At 37.9% G+C, this 27664-nt stretch overlaps 1 protein-coding gene across 5 annotated transcripts; it reads right to left on the bottom strand.

Moving 5' to 3' along the window:
* Nucleotides 1–1028: 1028 nt before the first annotated feature.
* PNPLA4 (patatin like domain 4, phospholipase and triacylglycerol lipase) lies at nucleotides 1029–22724 on the bottom strand. 5 transcript variants are annotated; one of them, XM_077173267.1, is made up of 10 exons: nucleotides 22352–22719; nucleotides 21786–21963; nucleotides 21147–21441; nucleotides 20301–20427; nucleotides 14577–14761; nucleotides 8927–9021; nucleotides 8623–8758; nucleotides 5337–5402; nucleotides 3769–3921; nucleotides 1029–1903 (listed from the first exon to the last, which is right to left on the bottom strand). In XM_077173267.1, exons 3-10 carry the CDS (start codon nucleotides 21306–21308, stop codon nucleotides 1754–1756), a joined length of 1074 nt encoding a protein of 357 aa, XP_077029382.1. In that variant the 5' UTR covers nucleotides 21309–21441; nucleotides 21786–21963; nucleotides 22352–22719; the 3' UTR covers nucleotides 1029–1753. The 5 variants fall into 5 exon arrangements, with proteins under 5 accessions (XP_077029382.1, XP_054484026.2, XP_054484028.2 ...); XM_054628051.2 differs by lacking the exon at nucleotides 21786–21963; XM_054628053.2 differs by lacking the exon at nucleotides 21786–21963 and having other exon boundaries at nucleotides 1031–1885; nucleotides 22352–22715.
* Between the last annotated feature and the right edge of the window lie 4940 nt (nucleotides 22725–27664).

Raw genomic sequence — 27664 nt, 5'->3', positions numbered from 1 at the left:
GGCATTTGTGAGAAAAATAAGGTGGCAAGGATCCTTTTTCAGCACATCTGACTTAAGATATTCTAACTGAAAATTCCAGATATTACTCAGGATAGTTCGCTAGGAAAGATCTGTATGAACTGAAGAACTTGTAAAGCGGTAAAAACCCCCTGAACTTTCTCCATTCAAAAAGGATCATATTCACTCCCTGAAGAATACAACTATTGTAAACAGAAAAAAAAAAAATCTAAGAGGCTCTGTTCTTGTTAGATATCTCAGCTTCTCTAAGTGAAAATGAGCTGTTTCAAGATTTCACCAGAATTCCAGGACAGTTATTACCATTGAATCAGAGACTTTGACCACAGCAGATCAGCATGAAAGAAGAGAATTTTTATAGCATTATCTACTACTGCAATTCATGCTGGAAGCTATCCTCTGTACAAGTGAGAATGCATGTGGGCAAGGCACAGGTTACAAAGGTAGCTTCTTTCAGTTTTACATGCAAAAAATGCTATCCTAAGGTCTGTAAGTCACGCAAACTATTCTGTATATCACTATCACTGTATACAGAACCTCACTCATGCTGTTCTAAAATGAGTGCTTCACATCAGTCTTTATTTTTTTATTATCAAAAACAGTAATAAAATAATTAAATCTCTGCACATATAAATCTGGTGTTTACTTGCTGAATAGGCTTTCAAAAGCTTTAAAAGATTTTTTTTCTTAGCCACAGGTTTTTCAGTTTTTAGAAATTCTAAATTTCATACATACTTGAACCTCCAATTTTAATTTTTTTTTAACTTTATAAATCAACTTAAGCTCCACACTTATAAACCGAACATGCTTTGCTTTTACATAAACAGTTGCAGATTCTAGCATTTGGGCATTGAGACAGGAAGTCCTAAACTTAAGGTAGTCAATACAACATGAATGTTAAAATAATAAGGTATGTGAATCTGAGTTCATTACCAACTGACTCTCATCAACTGCTCTCCAGCAGATTGAGAGTAGATAATCAGATCATTACAGCATTCCAAGACACTTGTAAATAAACTCTTGACAGAAGTTTCAAGAAAATATATTTATTCAGTTTTGGCAGAGGAAGAAAACAATAAATATAACAATTTTTACACCCTTCTTTATAAGTTATTTTTATATCACATTTCTGCTAAAAAATTTCAGGTAGTATTTAAAATTTTAAAAGAAGACATTCACTGAAGAAAGAACTTTTAAAGTGAAAAAATACATAAGAGTGCAAATGTTTTATCCTCTTGTGTCTAGTACTTAATTTTCAAGACCTTTGGAACAGTGCAAGTTACATTTTAGTTCAATAACAATGTGAGCATCCAATTAATATGCAGAACTAATACACAGAATTCTGTTATTTGAATAATACAGATGGTAGTTTTTCATTATATAACATCAATTCTCCTCTCAAATAACACTGAAAAAGACCTTTCCAAATTTCTGTAATTATGACACTTTTTACAAGCTTTTTACAAATCCCACACTCAAGTCCCCAGCTGAAGCAAAAATAATCTAAGTGGAACCTCCTCAAAACAAGACATCCACCAGGCACGTCCAGCTCCTGTTCTGACATGTTTACACAGCTCCATGGAGTGCAACTGATACTTTCTCAGCAGAAGCAGATCCAAATCCATTGGGATGTTTATTTTCATGAACAGGAACTGGGGCAGCAATCCCTGAGATTCTCTAAGATGCCTGTAGGTGTGTTTTGACATCCCTCGTGTTTTGCTAATGTTCTGTGAACTGTCTACTCAAACCAGTTTTCTTTCAATAAAAAGCGTACAGCATCATCAAAGCCATTTTGGTACAACGCTTCCATTTTCTCCTGGTCTGGTGGGAACAAAGCTTGATTAAGCCTTACTAGGTTGGCCAGAGACAGCTGCAACAGAGCAAGAAGCTGTAAATTAGTTTATTAATGCAACTTATCCTGATGTGACTGTACTGTCATCTGTTTCATGGAGCATATGTAAAATGGAAAGACTGGCATGGCTGTGTCTCCACCAGGAATTAACCACGTCCAGGGTCACTGCTGAGTGCCAGGACAGACTGGCACCAGTGCACACACACAGAGTCAAACTCGCAGCATCCAAGACAGACTGGCTGCCTGTAAAACTGTCCAAAGTTTCTGAAACACTTTAGCTTTGGAAACACTCCCGAAACTGTCTCACAGAGGGGTAGCTGGCACATGTTAAACTTGTGCAAGGAAATATTTTGACAACTTACTAGTGCAAACAAGCACATTCTTGGGAACATTCCCAGGCAATGTTGCAACATATGAGTACAAATGTAGCTTCTGCTATCAACAAATTAAGAACTACTCAGCAGCTTAAGTGGTCACTCTGATAATGTAAAAGGATTTTGGAGCATTATTCTTGAATAGAGATTTTATTAAATTGTTTACAACAAACTAAAGACATAATTATATTTAATAACGTTCTGAACAATTTCTTTATATAATTAATACTTCGCCACATTATTATATACAATTTTTCAAAAAAATATCAGAATCATCTTCATTATTTGAAGTAAGCAATTATTCAAATTCTAGGACACTAGGAGATGGAGAGACAGAAAACTATTCATATTCAAATATAGATATATGAAGATGTACAACCTTCAATTTATGCAGATTACAATACTGCTAAAATGAAATTGTTCTTAGTCATCATTTTTACAGCCCTAAAACAGAAGTGCTTCAATTTGAATAGTTTTAAATGTTGCCTGGGATTCTGCACAAGTTTGCACATTACCCCAGAAGCAATGTAAGTGTACAATTAATTTTCTGTCTCTAAACTAAACTAATCACCAGCTCATTTTTCATCCTCTAGATACAAAAGACAACCAAGAAATATACAATAATTGCATATACTTCCAAGATACATGAAACCAATAATTTCATATTTTATGATCTTTACCAAGTACTACCATGCTTAATATCTCTCTGTGAAATATTATAAAGATTCAAAAACTGGTCCAATTGAGAAAGGCATTACATAACACTAATTTTAGTAAAATTAAGAAAACATTACAAACTGCCTAGAAAGAAAGTTTTAAACTAATTATTATTGTTAATCTTTCTTTCTAATGGAATATTGTTTACCACTAGGTCTATCACTATTCAATATTTTCTTTCAGCATGTTGAAAAAAGCAAAACCGTGGTTAAGGTTTGTGAGACAAAGGTTGCAAACACGGAAATGAAAATAATGAAAAGGAGGCAATAAAAATCAGTCTCATATTTCAATATACAGAAATGTTTCTGCAACTTATAACAAAGCTTCTGGAAATGCACTGCAGTCACAAATGTTCACAAGTTCTCTTGTGCAATGCAGTGACAAGTCACTGCATATACAAATTTAAATGTACAACTTAAACCTGCATTTTAAATTCAGTTAGAGCAACTGATTTCAGTAAGTATGAGGAAATGTTCTGCAGCTATCCTCTCCTGAGGTATTCCACTTTATTTTTTCTATAAACATCTTTACATATCTTTACCTGATACATAAAGCAAACCTAGTCTTATTTACACTGAACAGCCTGATATAATTTGCTCAATTTTGTACCAGATCAGTGCTTTTCAAACTTTCTTCTTTCTTCTACATTCTCCTTTCCTTGTGTTTAAGAAAAGGTTTAACCTCCATTTGCAAAACAGAAAATACCAAAACTTTATATAAGTTGATATATGAGCACAAAATAAACACTTAAATATGAACACAACTGCAGAAATATTTTAGTGATTTTAAGTTAATAAACAAGCAACTTACCATCATATCTTGTTTTGCTAATTTAACATACAGGTCCACACGCCCTTTATCTTGTGGACAGACATCTAATCGACCGCTGAAAGGGGAAATTGTCACTGTTCTTCCAACAGGCAAGATAGGAAGGCCATTGGTAAGGCCACCATCAACCCACTTCTATTGGAAAACAGAAATATTTTCAAAGTAACACCAGTACAGTATGATCACAATGCAATACTTTACCCTTATTGACCCTCCCTCCTTCACTCTCAAGAAAACTTACAAGTTTCCCACTAAGAATACAACGAAAAAGCTTCAGTATGAGTCAAATACCAAGGAACTGACAATGTAGACAGAGAGATTTGAATCAATGAGCATTTAACATAATGTACAAATTTGGTGTAAGGTATTCACCAAGGTACTCTTAAGACTTTTTAGTTAATTAAAAAATAAAATGCCCCATATAGAATTTTTCTCAATGCATACATGTAAAGACAAGACTGTTAATACTACACATAATCTATCAGATATTAATTAGATAACATATACTATTCTAGAACATTATTCTGATTGACAACAGGAGCTGTTCAATCTGTACATGCAGGTATTCTGACTGCAGAAGCTAAACCACAAATGACTCCTCTCCTCTTCTGTGACTTTTCTTCCAGAGCCTCATTTCTTCTTACATACACTACACAAGACAGCAGTAGCTGGAAAGTGGAAGGTAAATGTGGGAAGGAGCTGAACAACTATGACATAAGAGGGAGCAGACCTAATCCTGCTGCAGGAGTTGAGCATAGTGAAGAATGAGATCTAGGGGCCGAACTCCATTCCAATATAAACAGGACAGCTGTGATATCTCTTGGTATTATATTTATATATAAATATATTTTATATAAATATATTATATATATATATATATATATTATATTTATATATAATATATTTATATATATTTATATATAATATTTATATATATATATAAATTATATATAAATTATATATATATATAAATTATATATAAATTATATATATATATATATAATATTTATACCTTCCTATTTCTTCCTGTGTTACAGGCATAGCCCAAATTTCAACACGGGTCTGCCGGCTAAATGGATTCACTGCCATCATCCATGAGGTCTGTTGACCAGATGCATCACACTGATCAGCTGATATGTATTGCTGTATCTGTATATCTGTAATTATAAAGCTGACAAGCTTTCTGATATAATGACTGCCTAGCTAGCAGCAAATACATGATTTTCTGGGGCTTTTTGACAGTGGGGTTTGTGAAGGTTATAAAGGCTCTGGAGGCGTCATTTCTATGAATGGGGAACCAAAATATCATCTATTTCTCATAGGAAGAAATAGCCATTTCCACACTTTTAAAATTATTCTTTAAGCGTTCATATATTTATGTAAGAAAAACGAAAAAGTTGTAGGAGCTAGATTGAGTAAAGACAACTGTAAAAAGGTTTTCTTATAAGAAATACAAATATAGTAATGAAGTTGCTTTCCCTTAAGATTAAATAATTACATCATAAATGAAAAATTTTTAAAAAGAAAGTTTGTAGCTCATGAAAAATTACCTGTCCTTTAAATTCCACTGGCTTAATTCCTGCATACACTGGTATAAAACTACTTGCTAGCAGGACCTAGAGGGAAGAAAGCAGAAAGAACAGAGAAAAAAAAAAGATAAAGGAATTTAGAACTAATACATATTTCCATGCATATTTACCAGTTGATATATTAGTTTTACATAAACCCACTGTAATCTCAAAATGTCTTCTTGTTGTGGTATGTCAAAATGTGATTAAAATTATTCAATAGGGTTTGATTTTTTAAGACTTCACAGTGATAACTGTCAAAACAAAATATCAAAAATTAACTTAATTATTAATGTGATTTAAGAGTAGATTCAACTTAGTTTTGCACAATGTGAAGTAATCTGTGGTTTTCAAGAAATTAAATATGCATATGATGGAAAAAAACCAGTTTATTTTCAAAGAAGCAGCCGACCAAGTAATTCTGTTGGCATATTAAAATAGCGTTTACTTTTCTAGTCAGACTTTCAAAGTTTCAATAATACCATGAACATCCTGGAAATTCACATCTGTATACCTTTACCAATGTTTGTATTTATACATTCAAATATTAACAAACTACTATTTCCCCTACTGTAAGGCTTCATTGCTTTTTATAGCCATTCTTGATTTTTATTTTAGACTAGGACACCTCTTATCTCATGTACAGCTGTCCAAACAAATATACCTTTCTATCCATTCATAGCAATACTTCTGAGAGAGTGTGGGTATCTCTATACCTGTGTATCCACCCATACATATATAAACAATCAGCATACAGCATTTCCAGGAGAAAAGATAAATACATGGACAAAGTGCAGTATGTCAGAATTTTTCATTCTGAATTTATCATTCACCCAGCTAAATAGGGTGGATATGCATACACTTGTGTGGTGGCACTGATGACCAGTATGGGGAACAGAAGCAGGTCACAAACTGGTGCATACACTGTGTGAAAGATGAACAGGTGCAGAAAAAAAAAATCACAATCCATAGAGATTATGAAAGAAAATGCCTTTTTTGGCTGGACTTAAGATTTACTTTTACAAAATTTAAGCTATTTTAGTATTAAGCCCTTCTGTTCCCCTAACAAGTTTTAATAAAGACTGTATATGTATATGAAGTCTTTAACTTCCACTCTGAGAACAGTTTTCCTGCCTATTCCTCTTCCTAGTGATGTAGAGCTTTGTCTGAGCTCAGATAAAAAGGCTCTCTCAGTTTTCTAAAGCGAAACTGCAGCTATTTCTCTACCAAACAGGCCTTTTGCTCACAAAAGTCTAAAACAAGATTTCCAAGTTCCCAACATCAGCCTCTTCCCCAGCCCTGCACCTTTTCTCCTCCTCAACTCAATCTCATTGACTTTGGCCCTTCTAAACTAAAAGAAATGCAGAAAAAAGATTTAGTGAATGGAGTCAAAACCAGGTGACTCCTGCAAACTCTGAGTTCTTTTCAAGAGGACTGAAGAAAGCAGTTGCTCTTCTTATGAAGTCACTGAGATCTCCTTACTGAGGAGAGGCAGGACAAGTTTGATGAACACTTTCAGTATTTCCTACCACTAACAGACCAGTGTAGACTTTTAGGCACTAGCTTACTTTCCCAAACTAAATATACCAGTGTTCTGTGCCTTGCTCCCCCACAAACACACAAATTGTGCCTCTCCTCCCCTTCACCTTCAGTTTAAGAACTGCAAGTCTACAAATGCTGATACAAGATGATTGTCTTCACATATGGAAGATTAGTTCAAAAATGGGAGATTATTACCTGTCTTTCCAAGCCCACAGGGAATAGCAAAAAAAGAGAAAAGCTCAACATTGTAGCAACACTCATTCAGTTTAGCAATTATGAAAACTTTGGAACCGTAAGGCTTGGTTGTTAAGCACTGAAGTTGAACGATTTCTGGCAGGGGGTACAGATGTTGTGCTGCTTATAAAACAATCTGCCCAGCAATACCTTTATCCATGCCTTGGCTGTAGTCATGCCTAGGCATGATACAATAAAATAACCTAAAAAGCTCTACCCTCCCTGCTCCTGTAACTGCCACCAGCACTCAGAGAGCTGCACTCATGATACAAGCAGAGTTGAAGGCATGCACAAAAACAGGTATTAGGAGCTGGACTGAAAGATCAGACAATATGAATATATTCCAATGAGCAGTTATGTGTAATTTTATTACTATTATTCCAACCCACCCTACTGCTATCATTGAGAACAAAAGAATAGAACAGCAATGGCTAAATCAATGAAAAAACTATTGAAATACTAGTAAAATGTACATATTTCCAAGGTCATCCTGATGCTTCTCATTGTCTCCAGGTTAGAAAATTTCACTGCAAAAGCACATAAGAATAAAAATCTCCACACTTGCTACCATTGCATACTATAGCTGGAAACAACAGTGCATAACTTGAGATAAACTCTTCACATAATTATATTTGCATGATAAAGCCCTGTAAATTTTGAGGACTGTCCATGTAGAATATAATAGGGTCAAAATTTAAAAAAATATACTTTATAGGCAAACTCCCAATGCACACTTTGAGGTTTTGTAATGTGTCATTTTTTAAAGTGGTAACTATAAAGAATTTGCTCTAAGCATCCACAAGGATATAGAAAGAAATTCCTTCTTATACAATTTCCTCCTTTATTCTGATACATCTTATTATGTCTTCCACTAAGATACAATCAATTACTAGAAAGAACATCTGCTTCACATGCATCTGAATTGCTCTTACCATCTCTTATCAGCTTATACGTACAATCCTGATCCAAATTTAAAATGTGGCATTCAGATGAAGAGAAGGACAGTGAAAGATACACTTTCCAACTTATATACTGTACCTAGCATTACATTATAAGTATCCACAAGCATCTGTAGGAATTGTTCCATTTTTTTTAACCTTCCTTTACTTTCTTTTGTGATGAAACAATGATATCAGTGAAGTGAGAGATGCACACATTTTTACAATATTTTGAGATTTTCTACTGTGTTCTCATATACTGCAACAATTAGCTACCTGTTACTTTTAGAAACCCTTTGCCTACAAGATAGAACTTGAATAACCAATGAAGGAAACACAAACAAACACCAAATAAATTTTAGCAAAACTTGTGAAGCTATAGGATCAAATTCTGCTTAAAACATTGTTTATATTATGGTAGTAGCACCACTGGGAATAGACATGGTTACCTGAATAAACCAGTGACTTTACTGTACAATTGATAATATACCCTCTTCAAGCTTTGAAGAAACCCCCGAGTTTTTACTTACAACTGCCACATTCAACATGATTACCTTAATGAGGTCCTCCCTGGAGGCAAAATTTGAAACCAAGTGATTTTCCCCACTCTTGGAGTTGGTGACTGACACATAGAGCCGGTTCTCAGCTATCTCATGAACATCAGAAGGAAGAATAGACTCTATGCCCTCCCTAGAGGAAAGAAAAAGCTCAGCATTACTCACCACTATTATTTAAAAGCTTTGCAAATGCATTAGGGGTGAGCACCCCACAGCACAGCAGAAATATGCACCCTCTCAATTTGCATTTGGAGAGCTTTCTAACACAAAAATGATCTTAGAGAAGCATTAAGATAGGTACCTAAGTGTTTTCATAAAATCATAACCAGGCGTTACTGCACCAAAGTTCAATCTTCTGACTTCCTCTGCAAATCCATAGGCAAAGTGCTTACATTTCTGGAAATGAAAAGCAATAACCATTAAGGATGTTTAAGTGATGGGAAGCATGTTCAACTGCAGAACCTAAAATATACTAGAGGCTAAAGCTTTAATAAAAGAGTTATTAGATCAAACTGAAGGATTTTCCCATGTGTGCTTGGTTTGTAACAAGACATGCATAACAAAATGTTGATCCTTTGCTAAGGATTAATTTGTAAGGAAAAAAAATCCCTAATGGAAAAAAAAAAAAAGAACTCTGAGGATACCACTCCAACAATCAAGCAAAGTTAAAAGCTATTTTTCTCTATACTACCACTGCTAAATAATCAATTCCCTAGATCATGCCATTACAAGAACAATCATTTAGTTCAAACTCTAAAGCCACCTTTTATTTTAAGGTCTGCTTCAGAACTTAAACTAGACACAAGTACCTTAAGATGCTTATAAGCAGTAAGAAAAATAAAAATTACAACAATTTCTTCTCACTAAAGCAAAAAAACAGGGTACTAGCAAATACACATATTTAATTAATAAAATACTATGGAAGTATTTAATGAATGGAAAACTCTGATGGGTGATATAGAAAGAAAATACACATCAGAAAAACAGGTAAGAGATTCCTGCACAGAGAACCTTTTACAAAAGCTGAAATGGCCAGCATTAATGACTGCAAAAAAAAAAAATAGCCCAAAGTGTGAGTCACAAGAATTCCAAAGGGACAGTATAAGAACTGGTATAATTTATTTTTAACCATAACATTTTGAAACAATGAATTATGATCCTAAGTGCTTAATACTCACTATTCAATATTTGCAATCCTTTTCTTATTCTTTCATGCGGGCTTTTCTAATGATTTTAGGGACTTGGAAAAAACTAAATCCAATCTTATGCAACCTTCTGAAATTGGTACTTTATAAATTCACCCATATTCACCCATATAACCACATGAATAAAAGACAGTTTAGGTTTCCTGGATTATTGGGTCTGTGCATAAAGAACAAATATGTTGCTAGTAACAAAATCAATGACTGAGTGACTAAGGAAAGGGAAAAAAAAAGGAGAGACATGAATGTATCCCATAGAGGAGGAGAATACAGAATCCATTGAAAGAAAAACAAGGAAGGAGGTAGGGTGAGGATTAACATGTGATCAGAGCCAGCTAACTGAAGGAGTTAAACTTCCTCACACCACTTGTATGACAAAGCACTCAGCTAAGCAAAAGGCAGAAATGTAGTTCTTGCATCCACTTTCTTCATAGGGCCTTTGAATAAATGCATCAAAAAGTTAATTAAGAGGTTCATACCTCTTAAAGAAACAATTATTTATTCTACTTAGCTTCACATTGGTTAGATTTGCACCTTTAGCCCACGAGATACGTGCCATTGCCAGCTCAAAGCCAATTAAAATACTTAAGGCACATTCAGACACTTCTCTCTATAAATGCAAAAGGAATCCACAAAACCATACACAGAAGCACCTCAGAACTACTATCTCTGTATCCAAGATACTTAAATAAAGTTATGGGGAGCTAAGAGTACAAAACTAGGGAAATGACAGAAAACTACTTTCCATATTACAAGTTCTAAGAATGTACTGTACCCAGACTCTCAATTTCTGCTCTCAAAAGGGACAACTTCTTACAGTTATGAATTGTTTTAGAATCTGAGTGCTAGAAGCTTTAAACAATACATCTACATTTTAAATATTGACTGAGGTCATGTTTAGAAATAGCAACTGCTTGTATTGAGTTAAGCAAACTTGATATCAAACATGACCAAGGTAACTATAAAATAAATAGTTATTTACCTATAACTAAATAAGCCTAATTAGAATTCTCAAGTCCCACACCTTTACAAACAGTGACAAAAATCCAATACATGACAAAAAACATTTGGATACTGTCTTACAACAGCAACAGTCAAAACAATAAATCTTCAATGTTACATTCTCTCCAAGATAAGGACAGGTTGCATTACAGCTTTGAGACTAGGAGATACAGGAAGTCCTCATTATGGCTTACCTAACATTGCCATCTCTGGGGGGGAAGGTGGGGGAGGGAATTAAAAAATAATTAGCTGATTAGGAGCTACATTTGTGGATATAAAATATTTCAAGCTAGAAACATAGTAAAGATAATAATATAATTATCCTGATATGAAAAGTTAATTCTATTCAGTACAGAAAACTGCCTTTACTTAAATTCCACGAGAATTTGAATTATTCCCACTGACAAAAGAACTCCCAATTTTCCACTTAAACACTGTAACAGAATAACTAAAAAGTACACAAAAAATGAAAGGACTAGAAAGTCCATGAAACTTTGTTTAGCTTACAATAATATGACAAATTTTCAAGGAAAAATATAACAGACTCAATGTAATATAGACTTAGCTTCCACAAACAAAAACTAAAAACTATTCTAATATTTTTACTTAGAAAGATCTCTGTAAGTTGGAGCAGGCTGAGAACAAGAGCTCATACCCAGGGTCTGCAATAAGCAGAAAAATTTCCTTGGGCTAACAAAGGGCTGCCATGCCCACCACAGAGGAAATTAAAGTCAGAGTTACACATTATACCGGGCAAACTTGAAACTGAACTACCAGTCAGAGGTGACAGAAGGGGAGAAATGCCTGCACAGAATACAATGAGGTTTTCCCCACAACAGAGAGGAACTTGCCTAATATCAAGTCATATAAAGAATGCTTGCAGGGGAGTGGGATGGGAGAAAGAAGCCAGGGAAAAACCAACTGCTGAAAGAAGTATAGTCAATGCTGCAAGCTGAGTTCATATCCCAGCAGGAACAACCAACAAACAAACAGAAAGATCAGTGGCAAAGTGGGGTTTTGTTGGGACTATTATTTGAATCACATGAAATGAAATAAGCAAGGCCTAGAGGAATTATCAAATGCTCACTTGGAACAAAACAAAAGTGTAACTTAGACAAAAAATCTAACAGCCTGTTTTTCCCACAATAATTAAAAATAGTTGTCATGGTTTGACACTGGCACAATGCCAGTGCCTCCATGAGAATACTCTCTCCCTGGTTTCTGCTGTGAGATGTGACCAGGAATAAGCAAAGCAGGCTCCCACTTAGGAAAAAAAAATAAATTAACTAAACTACAAGGGAAAGGGAAAAAAAAAGAAACATACAAAGAAAATGAAAACGTCACAGATACATCTCCTCCTCCTCCCCACCAAACTCCCAATACAATACATCCCCCAAACCATCGACTCTCGGTCCGGCACCACCCTTCAGAATACTCAATCCTCAGTTCCTCAGGAGGAGAAGGAGTCCTTCTTGTGCCAATGGTGACCTCTTCCTTTCATGTCCAGTGCTCTCACCACTGAACACAGACCAGAGCTGCTTCTAGGGTCGACTTTTAAGGATGCTTTGTCCCACTCCAAAAAGGCACAGTCTCAACTTTGGGACATCTGCCCCCCCCATATTTTTCACCCCCTGGGGCCAAGGGGTACCCACACTGAACCCTCTTGGTCCTGAGGCATTGCCTCCCCCTAGAATGCAGTCCCTGTATCACAAGGAAACATGGCTCTGTCCATGGCTACACATAAAGAGTCCAGCATAAGCTACTCCATCATCTCTTCCACCTGAGTTCTTCTCTATTTCTCTCGTGGCCCATTTCCTCTGATCTCATCTATATCTTTCTTCTCATTCAGCTCCAGGAGGATTAGCATTTGTAAGGTTTCCACCATCCAAGAAAAGGGTTAAAAATCTGAGGCTCTGTCTGTCCAGAACTCCCATGGCTGCCCAGCTGGGCACCTTCTCACAGCCCCTCCTTCTCGGCCGGCCACTATTAAATTTCAAGGTGGCACAAGCACAGGCACAGGCACAGGCTCTCTCTCTGTTTCTCCTGGGGTGGGTGGCTGCCCGATGCCTCTCAGTGCTCCTCCACCCTCCCATCCTTCCCCTCCCTTCTGTCCAGGACCCGGCCTACCTCACCCGGCCGCATGGCTGCCCCTGGGCCTACCTCACCCGGCCCCATGGCTGCCCCTGGGCCTACCTCACCCGGCCCCATGGCTGCCCCCGGGCCTACCTCACCCGGCCCCATGGCTGCCCCCGGGCCTACCTCACCCGGCCCCATGGCTGCCCCCGGGCCTACCTCACCCGGCCCCATGGCTGCCCCCGGGCCTACCTCACCCGGCCCCATGGCTGCCCCTGGGCCTACCTCACCCGGCCCCATGGCTGCCCCTGGGCCTACCTCACCCGGCCCCATGGCTGCCCCTGGGCCTACCTCACCCGGCCCCATGGCTGCCCCTGGGCCTACCTCACCCGGCCCCATGGCTGCCCCTGGGCCTATCTCACCCGGCCCCATGGCTGCCCCTGGGCCTACCTCACCCGGCCCCATGGCTGCCCCTGGGCCTACCTCACCCGGCCCCATGGCTGCCCCTGGGCCTACCTCACCCGGCCCCATGGCTGCCCCTGCCCCACCCAGCCCGCAGCCGGGCAGGGCAGCTCTGAACCTTTCACTGACCGGAACCCAAGAGAGCCTCCCAGGGGAGAGCCCTGCTTTAACCCCGTGCTCTCAGAGGCGGATCCTATGCCCCAATGGCCACATTAGGTGCCAATATTAAAATCTGAGCATCCATTGGCCTAACCACAGTGTCCCAGAAAACATATGTCCTGTCAAACCACCACAATAGTAAAGAAATGCTAAAATTTTGGCAATCCTGGTCCTCTACATTTATTAAGGCAAAGTCACTAGAGACAGTTCAGGATGGCGAAGCAGCCTTAACCTGTGGGGAAAACCAAGCAAACAGACACCAAAAAACCCTGTAATGCTCTCCAAGCAAACAGACACCAAAAAACCCTGTAATGCTCTCCAAGCAAACAGACACCAAAAAAACCCCTAATGCTCTCCATGGAATCTGTAACATTGTATTCACTGAACAGAACGTTGGTGTCTCTGAATGACACCACATGCACTGTGAGAAAGGAGGGGCATCTCTGGAGATGACACAATCCATGTCATGTCAGAACAGATTGCTGTGAGGGTTAAGCCTACTGGCTGCTCTTAAGGCATGGGCTGCATTGAGTCTAAAGGAGATGCAAAAGCCTTTAATGCTGTTCAGTGGAGGACAGGCACCAAGAAAAAGATCTGAGCAGGTGGGAGCTGTTTCTGAAGACACACTCCATCTACCATTTTCACCTCCTTTCAGAAAAGGTTAGAAGGGTGGTGCTATGCACTTGCTTAGCAAAGCCTATCTCTAACTAACAGAACAATGACTCACTTTGTAATGCACCATCATTAAGTATACATTTTAGTATATTAAAGTATATCTGTTGCTTACAAATTAAGATTCACACACATGAGATTTATATTTACACAGCTTAAAATATAAGGTTCATATGAAATATTTTTATCATTAACATTTTTGCTCATGAGTCAGACATATGGTTAATGAAAACATGATACAAGAGTCCTGTTCCTAGCAAGTAACAAGACAAAAAAAAAGCAAGACACAAAACATTTTAATAAACTTAATGGAAGATGATTATATACAAAAATGTCCTTTGAAAATTATCATGGCCTATACCTACGAGTTTGTTAATTTACCTCTATATTTTCTGGCACTGCTAACAAGACAGCGGCAGCCAGAGATCCCGCAGAAGCTCCCGCAAAAGCTTTCACATCTCTCAGTAACTTCTTACCATGCCTGTGGAAAGCAGCTGCTGCCCCCAAGTGGTAAATGCCCAGAAAGCCACAAGCTGCAAAGGACAGGTTGATGTGTCTCATTTGGGCTGTGGAAATAGTGTGCCACACAGTCAGTCTTTTGCAATTTCTCTTGCAATATACATTTAATTTTTTTTGCATAAAATACTTTAATTATATAAAAAACCGCAAGTTATTTGAGAACAGTAAAAGCTTTTAATTACTAAATACATCAAACAATCAGCAGTTAGTTTAGTATCTTCAAAACTGAAAACAACTCTAAAATAATCCCTAGTACAAGTCCCTTTTTAAATAAATCAAAAATATATACTTTAAATATAACATAAATACATACTTTCATCTGATTTGTCAGAGAGTAGCTACACAAAAGTTATTAAAAAATATCTTGAAAGAACAAACATTGTTAGCCACCTTGATCAAAAAATCAAATTAATTATGAAACTGCTGGTTACTGTCTCATTATGTAGTGACAGGACTGGGAAAACAGATTCAAACTGAGAGAAAGCTAAGATTGGATATTAGGAAGGAATTCTTTACTGTGGGGATGGTGAGGCACTGGAACAGGTTGCCCAGAGATGCTGTGGATACCCCATTTCTGGCACTGGTCAGGGCCAGGCTGGATGGAGCTCTGAGCAACCTGGTCTAGTGGGAGGTGTCCCTGCCCATGGCACAGGAGTTGGAATGAGATGATCTCTAAGGTGCCTCACAGCCCAGGGCATTCTATGATTCTATAATCATACTCCCCCTTACACAAGCAGAACCTTGAATCCATTATAATTCTCTAAGAGAGGATTTTTTTCCTGTCATCTTTGAAACTCATCTGCTTACTAGAATTATTAATAGACAAATTTTTAAACTAATTACTAGTTAAAAAAAAAAAAAACAAAAAGCATATTTTTGCTACTATTAAAATAAGAAGGAATAAAAAAAACGCAAAGCAAAATACAAAGCACTAAATGTAGGAAAACACACACACTCCTTTCTTCTAGGATAGAAATTTAAATTTAACAAAAAAACCCTACAAATAGGAAGCATAAGTTCAGATTATTAGGGATAGTTAATTAAATAAACAAACAAAATGCTGTGCAATTTATTAGCTCTTCTGTTTCTGCAAATAACTACAAATGAAAGCAAGATATTCCACAGATTGTATTTTACAGATGTAAGAGATATTGTACACATTATCTTAGTACTGAATTAAAAATAACACCCTACTGTACTTGGGTTTATCTCAATATGAATGGTAATAAAAGACAGAAACTGTTATATCAGTCCTGATGAAGACACGCAAACATACACAGCACCACATTTTTGTTAAAGATACCTCTTCATCTCTGAAATGGGAAGGCCAGAAAAGACGAGGAGAAGAAACAGCTTTCAGAACCATTAGACAAGAAGACATGCTAAACTCAACTGCTTTACCTACAGAGAATTAAAATCAGACCTTATGATGTGACCAGGTTTGCTATTTTACTGAGACAGCATCTCATAGTGCCAGGGAATATTTGGTGCACCAGTCAGTCTGCTAAAACACACAGTTTATCAACTGTGATGGAAACACTTCCAGACACACTTGTAAGAAGGAACACCTGTAACACATCTAACGCATTTTTACTCATAGAAAGTACTAGATGTTGGCTCTTGCTGTGACAATAGGAGAAACATTTAGAATGAAGAAAGTGATAAACTGATTTACTATTTTTGCAAAAAAGGATCTTTTAATTTAAAGAAAAGTCCGTGTACTGAATAGAAGGTAAAAAACTTTCCTCAAGATGCTACAGGAAAATAAAAAACACAACTCTACTTTGTTGTTTTTTTTTTTAATAGAGTGGAAGAAAACTAAAACAGTCTTTGAAGTATGATACCACAATATGCTTCCTTTCAGGATAGTTAAACTCTTGGGAGTTAAACCAGCTGCTGCAGCTGACTCCAAACCTTCTACAAATTAGGAGCAAAGATGCATTTGCACCACAGGCCACTCTGACAAAAAGGTGAAGCTGGTTAAAGCAATTGAATTCTTACATAGGAATTGAACAATCAACTCCCATTTATATGCAAAACAGATCTCAAGATCAAGACACTTCTAATATGAAGCACTATATGAAATAAAGATTATGTTTACATAGCAGATTCATCAAAAAGTATGCAAAGTACAAGTTCACAAATACAAAGAATTACATCTAAAGGAACCATGAAATGCAACTAAGAAATGCAAGTGTAAGATAATAAGGTTATATAAATCAAAATAAGTATATGGATGCTTATGTACATGTATACACAGATTTAAACCTTTTACTAGGCTAATACTGCAAAAAAGTATCTCTCTCTGCTGGACAATAATTAAATGTTCACAAATAAAAAGAAAAAAAGAGAACGACAAAGAGTATCTAAAGCATGGTTACAGTAAAAAAACTTTAGATTAAAAGCCTTTTTTAAAAAGAAAAATTCCCTACAAATGTGGAAGAAAAATCATACTTCATTGTGTAAAGAAGGGCCTGGTACATTTTCTCTAAAGCAAGAACACAAAAGGAGGTTATGTGAACTGAGGAATCTATTTAAATCTCAGATCAAAAACTACAGAACATATCTGATTAAAGTCAGATATCCATATCTCCTCTTAGACACCTTGATGAAGAAATTGTAGTCCCTTAGACAAGCTCCAGTCCTACCTAATTATCAGCTACTGGGAGTAACCACTATTCTCTTTTCAGTGTCTGGATACATGGCATTCACTCTTTCATGCAAGTTAATTTCCTACCACTTAGATCCCACACTTTTCTGATTCTTCCCCAAGAGACAACAAGAGAGATTATTGAATGAGTACTCACATCAGTTACTTGACTGACATAAGGATTCAGTGAGAGAAGAACACACAAGAGGAAAAAACAGTGCTAAGATTTCAAGTCAAGGAATACAGTTCAAGAATGCTGCTTGTCTCACACTCTGTGAAGAGGAGATTAATTTCAAGTCCAAAAAGATTAAATTAATACAACGTAAAAATAAGGTAACTTTTTTACTTTTAGTGAAGTACTTGACCCACTGGATCTGGATGGCATACAATACATTGTTTTACAGATTCCCCAAGAGAACCTCAAATTAAGAGTAGCAATAGCATAGCTGTGTTACCCAGACACTACATTTCTATTAATTAGGATAAATCCCCAGGTATACATTAAGTATTTGTCATATACAAAAAAAAATTTAAAATTCCTCACTGCAAATGTAAATTGGCAGGTGACATTCATGCTCAAATGACAGATCCACTGGTTACATCTAGTTTCATGACTGAGAAATGGGGTATGCATATATATCCATTAAACCTTTTAATTAGGTAAATAATGAGTAGGAAAAAAATCCTACATCATTCAAGTGACTTCTTGCCCAACACTCTTATGCTTAAAACATGGTCAGCTATGAGATCAAATTTGGCTGCTCAGGGCTTTACCCAGTTGTTAACTTGAAAATCTTGCAATGTTTAGCTCGTAAGTGATACCTAGCATTTGTCTGTTGCTGGGTGAAACAGTCAGGTCTTCTTTCATTTGTTCAGAATATTAAACTCAGTTGAGTATTGCAAATACCCAGCATTACAGAGAAGGAACAGAACATCAATATCTTCAATCCTGCATCCACCTGCAGGAAAGTGGGTGGAACTGAGGCCTCTTAACAAATCTGTAAAAAAAGCACTTAACCTACAAAGGATGCAGATGACAAAGATGAAACAGATAAATAAGAATCATGATTCCATAAGGAACTACTGCTCCACAGATATAATTAAGCAATGCTGATTCACCTTGCAAACAAATCTCCGAATAAGAGGAAAAGGTAAGAAAGCATTTTTTAGATTAATGTCTTGTAAAATCAGAAAGGAAAGCAATAAGAAACTGGACACTTTAAAAAGAATTATTGCAAATATGTCATGGCATCACTCGATTTGCAAGTTATAATGGTGTACTTCAGTCAAAGCATGATTCAAAAATGTCTTTTGCTTTGATGATATGATAGATCCCTGCCTTTTTGATCAAAAAAGTATAGTATGATTATAAAAACTCCAAAGAGGAAGCAGAAAGAAATTTAATTAAGTACACATTTTGATTATTCCCTGACAATTTTTTATAGATTAACAGAAATAGGGCATAGTCACATGTGGACACAAACCACTTCCTTCAGCTGCTGCAGCAGAGAGCAGAAATCTTGCTATCTTAGAAATAGTATGAAACACCTGTTTCACAAGACTTCAAAACAAATATTCTTAGAGAGTTTAGCATAAATTGTGACTATTAAGGATATTAACACCTATTAAGGATATTAACGCAAAGTTGTCACGTTGGCATGTCTTAAGAAGATGTTTCAATGAACCTTGAAGATGCACAAGAACATCTCAGCTGGACAGTACACATAATGTATGACATAAACAGGACAGAACAAACACTTCTGCCACTGCTTTTCAAAAAATGTTGCGATCTTACATGATTGGCAAAATTCAAAATATAAAGATTTCAACTGGCCAAGGGGATAGAAATGCTTCTGTTGTCTACAAGAGAAAAAACAGAAGTGTAAGAAAATGTATATACAAGAAGAACACTGGGGCTGTTCAGTTTCATTATTTTGCAGATAATGCAGGAGCATTCAGGAAAAAATATAAACTGAAGGGTTCCCTTTAAAAGATTACCACATCTGCAAGAAAACAACACACTGGTGATTTAAAATCTCTGAGGGGTTGGGGCATTTCTGTTTACTCAGCAGTATTGCATGCATTTTGTAATGCAAACCTTCAAGGGAATGTATGTAAAAAGACAAGGCTGTACAGAAAAATTATGATACAGTACCACACAGCTTTCTGAGGACAGCTACTGTCTTACTGATTGTCATGCACATGAAATAGCACAACAGTTTCTCATAGGGCTGTTTCCTGAGCAATGTAATTATATAAACATTGTACCATCCCAGTGTCTTAACCTGTCATAACCACCTCCATGTCATCCCATTTGTAAACAAAAGCTGAAAATGCCCAAAGCAACTGAGCATGAACACCTTAACAAACAAAATCTAAATATACATAGAATGCAAATGACCAAGCACCCTGAAGCACAGGAGCTAAAATGTATGATGCATAACAGCACATCTGAGGATAAGTTATTAGCAAAGAGTGACAAAACAAGCAGAGTCACAGAAAAAACTGCTTAGCTCAGCAGCACTGCTAAAATAAAGGTCATAAAAGTAACTACTAACTTATCTGAATCAAAAATCACCACTGACACAGAAATGCTTGGTTTTTCCATTTCTAATGAGAAAAAATTGCACTAGCACAACAATTCACAGCCTTCAGTAAATATAAGAGTTTGATGAAGTTGAAGAAGAAAAATAATAAGTACATAATCTAAGAAAATTAGTAAGTACATAATCTAACCAGCCATTAAGAACCTTAAGAAAATTCTGAGTCTTTGCAAACTATAACATTTGCATAAAATCCCCTTAAAATTAAAAAGAGAAACACATAACATAATACAAAACTTTCAAATTAAGATTCTAGACCTTGACCCTTAAGATGTCAACAGAGGGGCAGGGAAGGCTGACTTCCCCAGAAGAGGGTGGCAAAAGGTTCAATACCTTGTAATGAATGTTGTCTTCCATCACATACTCCACTGGGACTTTTTCCAACAGCTATTTTGGTTTCCTCTGCACTAGTCGCCATTTTTCTATCAACTACGGATTGTTTATCATTTACCTTGGAAACCTGCAATCAGAGAGTCAGACATATTAAGATTAAAAAGAAAAATAACAGTAATATTATTTGACAGTAATACTATTTGACATTATTTGACAGTAACTGTTAAGTCATCTAGATGAATTTCGCAATTGCTTAGCCAACACAAATGAGTTCAAACCTCAATGTTCCACAACTTATGTCTGCAGCAATTTATATTTTAAAGATGAATTTAAATAGATATTGAAAAACACTGCCGATTGGATATGCCAGTATCAAAAATGAGCTTTATTTTGTGTCCTTTACCACTATTTTTATTTACATCTACAGATTTTTTTATAATCAAACTCTTCTTTTTATGCTGCCTTACCAATGCATTTCCTCTCTACCCTCTCTTGTGCAACATTGAATCTGTAAGTAATTTTTCAGAGAATTCTGAAAAATTCCTCACTTAACGATTGTCACTAACTAATCAGCCTGTCAGTTATCCTGCACTACTATCTAGAGTACAGTTTGAAGAAAGTGAATGTTTCTCCCCAACTCAGAACTATCAGACTCAAAAATTTACTCTGAAACACTGGTACTCCAGCACTTATTGCTGCCTGCCCCTTTACCTTGATAAACTGAAGGCATCTTAAATTCATAATTAATGCTGCAAAATCTTAGCTCTGCAGAGTCTCAACTAAATTATTTTATCCCTGTATTTATGCACACCAGTTATATCTTTAGAGAATCACAAAAATACTTACCTGGAATTTAACTCTGTTATGTGGCACTCTTAAAGTGCAATAAATGCTTGGAATTCCAATCCAGAACTGCCATGTTTTGGGAAACATGCAACTACAAAGGTGGCCTTCTTTCATCTGGAGCAACAGTATTTGAGCACTAGAAAGCTTTTTGGCAGTCCACATTTTAGTACAAGTGATCTCTGGATCCAGATGATGTGGTAATCAAATAGATACTTGCAGTTTTACAGCTGTTTTACTATGAAGTTACCAACGAAGCCATAAAAGCACTCAGCAGAAACTTTCTTTTAAGCATAACCTGTTTAAAAGACAGTACAAAAAAAAAAAAAAAAAAAGAAAAGAAAAAGTAGCTGAAAGGCTCTCATCAAGGTCCTGATATTGTAACAAGGCCCTTCTCACACCCACCAACCCGAAGACACAGAGGCATCAACGCTGATTCACTTGACAGTGGAAGAGTTTTACTCAGTAGCTCCTCTCTCTTCCTCTCACCAGCCCCCATCTGGTACCGTGTTGTTCACCACCGACTATAAAGTCAATTGTTCATTTCACAGTCATGAAGAACTAAAATTGTTAATAACAGAGAACCCCAAACGAACAAACACTCCCTTAAGATTAACAACATGAATACACTGCTCCATCTACCTCAGCTGAAAACTGTGGATGCAGTGATCCAGCAACTTCAACTTGTTCACTAAAGCAAAGTGCCGCTGTCAAGATCCCAGTAAGAGACGCTCCAGCATGCTGGCTGGTACAAGGCGAGCTTCGTCATCTTCTCTGTTACTAAGATAGCACAGGGCTTACTCACACACCCGGTGCAAGCCTGGACCATAAAGAAAAATGTATGGAATTGTGCTCGTTCAGATGAAAAGCAAGTTCCTGCCCGACCACGACTGCAAACAACCCTATTGTGACCCTGTGCCGGCGAGCTCTCGGCGGAACACTGCCAACTTCCAACTTAACCCCAAACAGGGAAGTGACTTAGAAGTGCTCTGTTTCAGCTCGTGCGCCATGAGATCAAGCCTGTGGTGTGTCTGGATTTTTCTTACCTCCACTTTTGCTCCGCAAACAACCAAAACAAACAAGCGAAACAGCCGAAACAGCGAGACAAGTTTTTTTTTAAAGCTAGCAAACACAGAACGTGAAGTGACAACCGCGGGGCGCGCAACGCCAAAGTGCAGCCACTGCGCCTTCTAACCTTGGACACTTACAGCAAGCGGGCATTTCCTAGGCGGGACACGGCCCTCCAGAGGCCAGGCACCTCAACCCCGTCCCGATCGCCCGCTGCCTCTCCGCAGGCCTGCCCGGGGGCTAACGCGGCCTCCGCCAGGCAGCGGCGGCACTGCCCGGCGGCACTGCGCCCGCCTCGGCCCCACCTCCCCGGCAGCGGCCCCCGCGGCAGCGCCGGATCCCGGCACCGGGAGGTCACGGCGGGCCCTGCCTAGCCCCGACCCCGAGCGCGCCTGCGCAGCGCGGGCCCGGCAGCGCTGGGAGGAGCGGCGGGGCCGGGACCCGCGGCCCGTGAGGCGGCATCGCCCCGCCTTCGGCACCCGGCCGGCGGCGCTGGGTGTGCGGGCGGGCCCGGCTCCTCCGGGGGTTGTTGCTGCTGTAGTGTGGGCGGTATCCGCACCCTCAGCACCGCCCTTGTGCCGAGCGGCGCGCCGGGTAACAACCTCCTTTAGCTGACAAGGTCGCCTCAGGGTAATAAAGATTATAAAGATTACTTTTTTTTTTTCCTCCCTGTTTGTTTATTTTTTTTTTAGCTTTCTCCTTTTTCTTTTTTTTTTTTTTTTTTTGGTTTTTTTTCGGGTCAACGTTTTCGTTTTACGAAGGTGAGTGCACTCGCCCTTCTGTCAGGCCTGAGCCAGAGCAAGCAGGCACCCAGGTTGAAGATTCAGGTGGATTCTGCAGCCAGCAGTGGAGGAAGAAAACATGCTGAGGGAGGTCGAAGACGCCTGGAGCAAAAGTGTGGATATGTGAACTGTCCCTGGAGTCTGGCTCACTGGGGTTCAAACTAAACTTGTGAATAAACACTATGTTAGATTTCACACAGATTTGTCTCCTTCACCTGTGGCATCCATCCATTATCCGTGCTTTTTCTAGTGTCTGGGAGATGCTGGGATGGATTTGGGATAGAAGGAGGTGCAGCTGTGTTGGTGGAACCTTGGCACCTTCTTCAGAGTCTAGCCAGCCTTTCAACTGCTAAAGGGCAATAGTTACAAAACAGAGCCCTCAGACTGTCTTACAGCAAAGACACCCTCTTGTGGAGTTACTGCCTGCTGATTTCATCATCCTGCACTCTTTCCCTATGTTTACAGGATGAGATTTTAGATGAGAATGCCAGATGAGACCTAGAGGTCAAAACACCCACTTGCCTTAATTATAGCTGGAGTTCTAATTTTTAGTGTTCAGTACTGTGATTAAGGCCACATTTGCATCTAAATTAATACTTGGTTGACAGCTGTGGCAAGTCACAAACATGTCAGGAGGACCCTTCATATTTTTTTAGATGCAGACTAGTATTAGATGTGGAGAAGTACATTAGTTAGCCTCTTGTTCCTTCTGTGCTGTGTCTGTTCTATTAATGAATTGGAAAATGTGTGCTGTGGATGAAGCTTTCTGAGTTGGTTAGCCTGGAAAAGAGGAGGCTCAGGGGAGACCTCATCACTCTCCACAACTGCCTGCAAGGAGGCTGTAGCCAGCTGGGAGTCGGCCTCTTCTCCCTGACAACCAGTGACAGGATGAGAGGAAATGGCCTTAAGCTGTGCCAGGGAAGATTCAGGTTGGACATCAGGAAGAATTTCTTCATGGAAGGGGTTGTTAAGCATTGGAATAGGTGGCCCAAGGAAATGTGGAGTCAGTGTTCCTGAGGATGTTTAAGAAAATTCTGGGTGTGGCACTCAGTGCCATGGTCTGGTTATCACACTCTGGTGTTCGGTCAGAAGTTGGACTCAGAGGTCTTTTCCAGCCTCATTTATTCTGTGATTCTTTGGCTCCCTAATTCAAACTCAGTCCATTCTGTTTCCCATAGCTAGACATGATCAGACCCTTATCCTTCCTTCAAATGTCAAAGCTTATTTCATCTGCTGCATTTAGGTATTTTTCCATATTCAACCTTTTTATAGCATGACATGCATCTTTCATTCTTTGCTCCTTTCATAGCTGTTCTTTGGAATTCTCTGACATTTTCTTAAGAATAAAGTGCAACAAAGAAGTCTTAGGTGAGCTATATAAATGTTTAAATGGCTTTACAACATGGTGTTTGTCAGAACAAGTATTTTGGAGCACCCATATATTTAAGGAACAAGGCATTTAAAAGTGTGTGTAAAATAATTTCCCGAAACAGATTCAGCTATAGGAGCAAAAGGAGCTTTCAGTAACAGCACTTTAACTTAGTTATATATTTGGTCAGCACAATTAAGCTGGTTAGTGCTGTGACTACTGTACTGTGTCTCTGCCAGTAAGACTGAATTCTTACTTCAGAAATTTGAGGCCCACATGGAAAATGAGGAGACATATAAATAAAATTATTGAGAATCAAACTTAACTTAAAGGTTTTTTTTATTAGTGGCAAAGCTATGGTTTTGACTGGTAACCACTGGAGAGTAATTCCTTTCCTGATCACCCTTGTCACCTTCATCTCAGTGCCAAAATGGTGTGTGAGTCCCTCTGTCTAGAAGTCCATGCAAGTGCCTGTGCCTGAGGATACCAGGTCCAATTGCTGAAGGTGTGCAACCACGGCTCAGAATTCTGAGGAAAATGCTAAGTTGCAGGAGAAAATAAATAGCTGTCAGAAGGTCTGAAGAGGAGATTCATGTGAGATGAGAAAGCTGAAATTTCAGACAAGGTAAGACAAGGGAAAGCACTGACATGGGCAAGTATAAAATCATCAGGAAAATACAGAGTGTCGGAGGGAGGCATGACTGTGCCTGTGCTCCAGAGAGCTGTAGGAGCTGCCCTTTCACCTTTCTGGCTTTTGCCTGCCTGGCTAGCAGAGACTCTGCTTGTGTCTTGTAAAAGTTGGTGAGCACATTCATGCCTAACCTAGTAGTGATCATTTGAGTGTGATAACCAATAAATAATTTTTAAACTTCTATGTCCTGCTCACAGAATCACTTTGTGCTTGACTAAGGTGTCCAAACAGGAACACAAAGAGACATGATTACAGGACACCAAAGTTGACAGTTAAAGCATTTGTGGGAATTTTACCCCCAAAAATTCAGTTCAAAGGAAAATATGTGCTCCCAGATTAAAAAAAAAAAAAAAATGGTTTTGGAGTGGAGTGAGACTGGTGACACTTAATCCAGCCAAGAAGTGAAGAAACTTTTAAAAAGCAACCAAACAAATAAAACCACAAAACAAAACAGAGGTTCAATATTGCCAAGGGATTCATTGGGAAAAAATAATCAATTAAAAACTTCAAGGAATCATTATAAATATGCAAATATAAAGCAGATTTTTGTCATATGTTGAAAATTTAGAATTTTCCTAGTAATCTTATGATCTATTGAATGCAGGTTACATTCAATATTTAATAAAATTGACAACAATCACAGCAGGGGTAGTGTGTTTGCACTTTTGTTCTTTTTCTCTTTTTTTTTCTGTTTTTGCTTGCTTTTATTATAGCTGAAGCCACATATCTAATTAAGAATTAATATTTTTTTTCAGGCAATCTGGAATTGCTCTTGGTTCTTTAATAGCCCACAAATAAAGGGGGGGGTTGCATCCCAAAGGTATGTATGTTATTTGATATTGAGTTACTTTCTACAAATGTTCATATAGCTCATTAAAGGGCCCAGAATTTTTTTTTCCTTGTTTCTTCTCATATAACCAGACAATTTGATATTTTCCCTCTTACTTTTTGACATCTTGGGTGGGATTTGTCAAAGGAATGCAGGCGTGGGATACAGTCTAGACATGGGTATTTGAGCTAGTCATTCTAAGCTGCTTCAATGGTCAGCAAAGAGAAAAAGACACTTTTGGAAAGGAATTAATTTCGGCACAGAGTACATTTTTGAAATATGCTAGATGCATCATTCTCTAAAACTGCTTATTTTTCTTTATTGACATTGAGGAAGGTCTGAGAAGACCACCTCAGAGGTAAATGATTGAAGTTTTGCAAAAGGAGCCTCTGTCCTGGCAATGGCTTAGACTCTTTTTGGCTGCCAAATGCTGAGTCTGCCGTTAGTAGAAGTTCTGAGGTGAGATGAATTACTGTCTGGAAGCCAGAGAGCAAAACCTGAAACCATCCATTAAATAGAAAACTCAGTCAGAAAATGGACAATATAGAAAGGGAATGGCTCAGTGCTTTTAAATCACTCCATCTGCTCACAATTTGTCTCCTTTCATTTCCTAACACTTAATTTAAAGTGTCTACTTTTGCATTTCATGTTTTTCCTCTTGTCACAGCCTTTGGGGATGTCTGTGTTCAGGTTCACAGCTGCTGTGCCCATGAAGAGTTTGCCCAAAAAATGTGGATGCTCCACCCTGGAAGTGTTCAGGGCCAGTTTGGATGGGGCCCTGAGCAACCTGGTCTAGTGGAAGCTGTTCTTGCCTGAGGCAGGGGGGTTGGAACTAGATAGTTTTTAAGGGTTTTTTGTAACCCAAACCAGTCCATGATTCTATGATTTCGTTGCTCTGAAAATCCTTTTGGAAATGTTAATTTGGTGTTTCTTCTGTTAAATACAAGCAACTTGAGGTCAGCACAGGGATGAGAAGAGGTGTGTTTGTAAACAGTGAGAGGACTTAATCATCAGTATTGATGTGTAGGCTACCATTAGTTTCTGTTTGATATGCAAGCACTTAAGGGTTTTTTTGCATCTTTCACAGTCTGTAATATTTCAGCTTTAGGAGATTGATAAGTTGCCACATTTTTGCCTGATTCCATATGAAATTATCTTTTTTTTTTTTCCCACAGTCATGTACTAACTTTGCAAAAATAATTTTTATAGGTAAAGATTTGGCTTGGTAAAGATTTCAGAATCTTAATACTAATAATAACTTCCCTGTATTGCATAATCTGTTGTATATTCAGTTAGCAGCAGTTAATATTTTTTCATGTAGTTTTTTTTTATCTTATTGCCATTTCTCTTCTTTGATGAGAGAAGAGCTGCTATCTCATCTTTCCATTGTTTTATCTTGCCTTCTTTATATTTTAGATGTTAAAACTGTTGAAAGTATATATACTATATATACTATATATAGTAGCAATGATAATAACTGTGCTTACATCATATCTGCACATAAGTATTTCCCATGCATTTACTACATTTAGCATGAGATATTTTTAGTGCTTTTTGTAACAGCGTTTGTCTTTTGATGACTCATTAGGCAAATCATCACTCAGTTTGTTTTTTGTAATATGTCTTCTATCAATTTATTAGCCATTGTTAAGCTTAGGAGAACAGGAGAACAGTAAAGAAAATTAACCTAAATAAACTAATGGTGTGAGTATAAAATGAATTAGTTAGGCCTCATTAATTCATTGTACCTCCTGATTCAAAATCAAAAGGTCATAGCTGAGT

This window comes from Agelaius phoeniceus, chromosome 2 (genome assembly GCF_051311805.1).
Source record: "Agelaius phoeniceus isolate bAgePho1 chromosome 2, bAgePho1.hap1, whole genome shotgun sequence".
NCBI classification, from domain to species: Eukaryota; Metazoa; Chordata; class Aves; order Passeriformes; family Icteridae; genus Agelaius; species Agelaius phoeniceus.
Note: the sequence above shows the minus strand (reverse complement) of the source record. Positions and strands in the feature narration are given on the sequence as shown.

Bases quoted from the DNA above. Each gene is read 5' to 3' on its own strand.
- PNPLA4 (XM_077173267.1), bottom strand. From the start codon at position 21,308: ATGTGGACTGCCAAAAAGCTTTCTAGTGCTCAAATACTGTTGCTCCAG. The intron at 20,428-21,146 runs GTAAGTATTTTT...CTCTGATTGCAG, and splicing joins ATAACAGAGTTAAATTCCAG to GTTTCCAAGGTAAATGATAA. The intron at 5,403-8,622 runs GTAATCATGTTG...TCTTCCCTCTAG, and splicing joins CCAGGGAGGACCTCATTAAG to GTCCTGCTAGCAAGTAGTTT.